The sequence below is a fragment of the Pecten maximus genome, chromosome 1 (genome assembly GCF_902652985.1).
Source record: "Pecten maximus chromosome 1, xPecMax1.1, whole genome shotgun sequence".
NCBI classification, from domain to species: Eukaryota; Metazoa; Mollusca; class Bivalvia; order Pectinida; family Pectinidae; genus Pecten; species Pecten maximus.
This window is the reverse complement of record NC_047015.1, coordinates 33,264,826-33,270,445: the sequence shown is the minus strand read 5'-3', so window position 1 is coordinate 33,270,445 and position 5,620 is coordinate 33,264,826. Positions and strand designations below refer to the sequence as shown.

General features: G+C 43.6%; 1 protein-coding gene across 1 annotated transcript; it reads right to left on the bottom strand.

The window, feature by feature from the left end:
- Positions 1 to 2,275: 2,275 nt before the first annotated feature.
- LOC117339677 (uncharacterized protein DKFZp434B061-like) lies at positions 2,276 to 3,184 on the bottom strand. Its single transcript, XM_033901425.1, has one exon. It carries the CDS (start codon positions 3,182 to 3,184, stop codon positions 2,276 to 2,278), a length of 909 nt encoding a protein of 302 aa, XP_033757316.1.
- Positions 3,185 to 5,620: the final 2,436 nt, after the last annotated feature.

Here is a 5,620-nt window from a genome sequence, read left to right as displayed (position 1 = left end):
TCTAGGAATGACGCGTTTTCGCATCTACTAAATATACATACATGTATATATACGGAGTAAGACGGTAGATACATATGTATATTGTAGTATATGTATTGCCTGTGATCCATTGATTATTTGTATGAAGTCCGCTTTACCGTCGTTTAAGCTGTTGTGTTTCACACGTTCTTGTGAATATCTAGGATAACGTTGGACACCACTTTTAGCTCACCTAGTAAGAAGGTAATGAAAGTCGAAAGTTTAGATTTTTCTCCAGAAAAAAAACAACATTACTGAATGATAAATGTCCTTAATTAAAAATGTTTCTTTTCAATGGAATAATGTTTTGCCTTTGACAACTTCAGTTGAGAAGCGTTGACAAGATAAGCCAGATCTTTCATCTGCAATGTTTCAGATGAGACAATTCAGTTTATGGGCGTTTGTTCTTTCATTCTAATAATGTTTTGGCTTTGACAACTCAAGTTGAGAAACGGTGAAAAGATGGGGCCAGCTCTTTCATCTGCAATGTTTCATGATACAATGCAGGTTCTGAGCGTTTGTTCTAGTGATAATTAAAAACGTAGCCTGGAGTTATTAGTTGAGGATAAATCATCTGTTGACATATTGGAATCGGTCGTCAATTGCATGGCACATATTTAAGCATATTTTATTAGCGTGAGCTCCTTTTTTGTGGGTATTTTCCCCTTTTTTGTGGGTATTTCCCTCTTTTTTTTGTGGGTATTTTCCCCTTTTTGTGGGTATTTTCCCCTTCTCAATGTGACTGACTATGTCAGAGAAGTGTATTCATTGTACGTATACATTTTCATAGGTGTGGTATGCTAGTACATTTGATGTCGGAATGGATTACAAATCGGTTTTTTTATTGACGATGATTGAAAAAAAAATTGTTTATATTAAAATTCATGACACATTCATGTGTCACAGTAAAATGGGCGCAGCGCCTTATGATTAGTGATGGTGAATATCTATTACTTAGTTTCCAATTTCAGGATGTTGACTTAGTATATACTTTAATATGGAAATCACTAACACCAGTAGTTTGAAATTTCAAGTGCTGCACCCATTGTTTTAAATGATCAAATGGATTTTTTGCATTAATATTAACGGGTATAGTCTGATCTGTTTTCCTTCGTGGGCGGATGCGTGATTAATTTCGGAGAGGGCGGAAATCAGTCAGAATAGCAGAAAATATTGGAAGTTTATTACTGCTGTTTATCGTTCCACCAATACATCTGTTTGATTAAGGAACGGTGCCTATTTGTATGGGGAAAACTTAATGACAATTCACAGAACAGAATGATTTAAGACCATATAAAAGTGTTAACTCTAGAGAAGACGGAAGAGATATTTTTTTTAATCAGGAACTGCAACTATTGTTGTATTATATATTTTATTTGAATGTTTTTGTAACATATTTCCATTCCTGTATGAATGCGTCATCAGAGTGTGTGAATACGATCGCTAGATTTCTCCAATACTCAAAACTAGAAATGCGATGACACGACATTCATACACTAATAGTACAAATATTCACGACTATTTGGTGATCTCGGAATGCTTACCGAACATTCTAAGGTTGTCCGACGTTGTAATTTGAGTCTGGTTTCGGTGAAACGACCAGTTCCTGGTATTCCTTTAAATAACATATGAACCCCCCCCCCCCCCCAAAAAAAAAACGTAGTAATATTCTAGCGAGCTGATTTCATGTGTGTGTTCAAGCTTTTTGTAATCACTGTACGCAAACTGCGACGGATAGGGATTATTTACGGATTGACAACTGCCAACGAAATGTTTAGAATAATTAATAAAATGATGAAAGCCCGCTTACGGATTCGAAGCTAATTTCTGTTCAATTTCACTGGGAAACATCTCGTGTCTAACAGATAACAACCATAAATTTCTTTCTGATATCACCTTTGGAAGACTTTAAAAGTTAGAATCCACGGTCTGTCTTCCTATCCTCATCATTGACGACATTGGCGCATTTTTGGCTTATGCCCCGAAATCTCGTAGAATGGCACCCTCTTCACTTAGAAATGTACATACGCAGAGGACCAGTAGCGAGTAACCATATAGGAATTCCTACTCCCGCATGATGACCTTTGGGATGTCTTTGTGGGATGACCTTTGAGATGTCTTGGACGGTGGACCTGGTGGGTTGACTGGTTGGGTGACCCGGTAGGTTGACCTGGTGGGTTGACCTGGTGGGGTGACCTGGTGTGTTGACCTGGTGTGTTGACCTGGTGGGTTGACCTGGTGAGGTGATCTGGTGGGTTTACCTGGTGGGGTGACCTGGTGGGTTGACCTGGTGTGTTGACCAGGTGTGTTGACCTGGTGGGGTGACCTGGTGTGTTGACCTGGTGTGTTGACCTGGTGTGTTGACCTGGTGTGTTGACCTGGTGGGTTGACCTGTGAGCTGACCTGGTGGGTTGACCTGGTGGGTTGACCTGTGAGATGACCTGGTGAGGTGACCTGGTGGGGTGACCTGGTGGGGTGACCTGGTGGGTTGACCTGTGAGATGACCTGGTGTGTTGACCTGGTGTGTTGACCTGGTGTGTTGACCTATTGGGGTGACCTGGTGGGTTGACCTTTGAGATGACCTGGTGTAGACCTGGTGGGTTGACCTGTGAGATGACCTGGTGGGGTGACCTTGTGGGGTGACCTGGTGGGTTGACCTGGTGGGTTGACCTGGTGGGTTGACCTGGTGGGTTGACCTGGTGGGGTGACCTGGTGTGTTGACCTGGTGGGGTGACCTGGTGGGTTGACCTGGTGGGGTGACCTGGTGTGTTGACCTGGTGGGGTGACCTGGTGGGTTGACCTGGTGGGGTGACCTGGTGTGTTGACCTGGTGGGGTGACCTGGTGGGTTGACCTGGTGGGTTGACCTGGTGGGGTGACCTGGTGGGATGACCTGGTGGGTTGACCTGTGAGATGACCTGGTGGGGTGATCTGGTGGGATGACCTGGTGGGTTGACCTGGTGGGGTGACCTGGTGTGTTGACCTGGTGTGTTGACCTGGTGGGTTGACCTGTGAGATGACCTGGTGGGGTGACCTGGTGGGATGACCTGGTGTGGTGACCTGGTGGGTGACCTGGTGGGTTGACCTGGTGGGGTGACCTGGTGGGGTGACATGGTGAGCGGCCTGCTGGGTTGACCTTGTGGGGTGACCTGGTTGGATGTGCACCATAACCTCGGCATCAGTTCCGCGCTATCATAAGGAGACAAACACGAACCCACAGCCTCCTAAAACACACATGCATCTCGTACAGGGGCAGCCGTCAATAAATGACCATACTGTTGACGTTCAACAACACAAAACTAACGACGCTAAATCAAATCGTTGATCTTATCCGTGTCTATAATCATAGATGAATATTTAGTTAAATCTACGAATGAATGACGTTGTTAACGTCACCACAATGTAGATATCTCAAACATCTGTAGTCTATTCTCTCCCCCTTCTCTAGCGACATTGTACCCAGCGTCCTCGATCCTGTTTACGGCAGCAACACAGACTTCCTGAAACTTGATCCTTGAGAAAAGACACGTTGTATGTGCTCATCCCCTCTCGGCGCTCTCTGTACAACCTTTATCGTGTAAGGGACCGCAAATCTCTGAGACAGATTGATGTGTTCTCAGGGTAGATGGTGTGGTCAAATAATATCAGGTTTGAATTTGTTAGTTTTGTTTTATACTTAGAAACTGATTGAAACCCAATAACGAAGAAGGGAATGGCAGAAACTGTGTATCTTTTGTATTAATCACAACTAACATGTCCCAGTTTTCTTAGAACACTTTACCCCCACTTTGAGAGTGGAATATTTCGTGTACCTCCATCCGTGTCCGGTAATTTATCTAGACCTGGAATATGTCAGTCCCAAAATTGTTTAGTGACGGTGTTGAAGTTTCAATGACAACCGTTTAATTTTCAGATTTTGGTGGATGGGATTATTTACGGATTGACAACTGCCAATGAAATGTTGAGAAGAACTGATAAAATGACGAATGACCGCTTACGGATTCGAAGCGAGTATCTAGGAATTCCTACTCCCGCATGGTGCGGTGTCCTGGTGGGGTGTCCTGGTGGGTTGACCTGGGGGGATGTCCTGGTGGGGTGTCCTGGTGGGTTGACCCGGGCGGGGGGGGGGGGGGGGGATGTCCTGGTGGGGTGTCCTGGTGGGTTGACCTGGGGGGATGTCCTGGTGGGGTGTCCTGGTGGGTTGACCTTGGGGGGGGGGGATGTCCTGGTGGGGTGTCCTGGTGGGGTGTCCTAGCGGGGTGTCCTGGTGGGTTGTCCTATTCGGGTGTCCTGGTGGGGTGTTCTAGTTGGGTGACCTGGTGGGGTGTCCTGGTGGGTTGACTTTGTGGGGTGTCCTGGTGGGTTGACCTTGTGAGGTGACCTTGTGGGGTGACCTGGTGGGGTGATTTTGTTTACAGAGATATGTTTTGTTGACTTGCATTTAAAATAACGATAGTTACATGCATTCATGCGAAACAGAGGTATCTTACTTATTAGTACAAAGTGGTGTAGTATACAAGGTTAAGTATAACAATATGGTCTGTTTCAATAAAGTATACAAGGTTTAGTATAACAATATGGTCTGTTTCAATAAAGTAACTATGATATTGATCGCAGTTATTATGTCGGTATTATCTGTCGTTTTTGTTCCTAAACAGCTAAAATGTTTCAGAGGATACATTTATTTCCCGATGTTTGTCGTGCTAAGGAAATACACATACATGTACATGCATGAGGAAACATCGGTTATCAATTTACAGTATATTAATTTGATTGAGACTTGGGATATGAGAAAGAAATCTTATTATATCTGCTCTGCGGCTGCATTGGTGATTTAATAGCAGTGTCCACGTGTTGTTCTCTAGTTTAATTTTGACCCACATTAAGACATTAGTATCTGATGATTACATTGCTTGTCAACAATTCGATTGTTTTAGCGCTATGCTCAATAGCACGTGTCGCTAAATGACGTTAGTAACCTGAGGTGGTTGATGTAGGGATTGACACCTCACCAATAGTACTCCTAACAGACACCGTCTGTATACAAACCATTGACACGGACGACAGATGTGTATCACAGGAGATGGCCGACAATACAACACAGCTTCCCAGTACTAACGTACAGACATCGCTTACAGTATCAGAAACAATACAAACACTACTATTGTTCGCGGAGATTATAATACACGAGGCAGGTACAGTGCTAACACGTATCTAAGATAATGTTATATTTCTAAACACGTGTGACATAATGTAAAACACGTTTATAGTGGTATGTATATGCTGAATGACGCGTTTTAAAGTGGTATGCACGTGCTAAATGACAAGTTACATAGTGGTTCATGTACACGCGTGTTAAATGACTTTTAAAATTGATACAGACGTGCTGAGTGGTGGCATACACGTGCTAAATGAGACTATTTATAGTGGTTTACACGCGCTAAATGACAATGCTTTACTGTAGAATACACGCGCTAAATGACAACGCTTTATAGTGGAATACACGCGCTAAATGACAACGCTTTACAGTGGAATACACGCGCTAAATGACAACGCTTTACAGTGGAATACACGCGCTAAATGGCAACGCTTTATAGTGGTATA

Bases quoted from the DNA above. Each gene is read 5' to 3' on its own strand.
- LOC117339677 (XM_033901425.1), bottom strand. From the start codon at position 3,184: ATGGTGCACATCCAACCAGGTCACCCCACAAGGTCAACCCAGCAGGCC.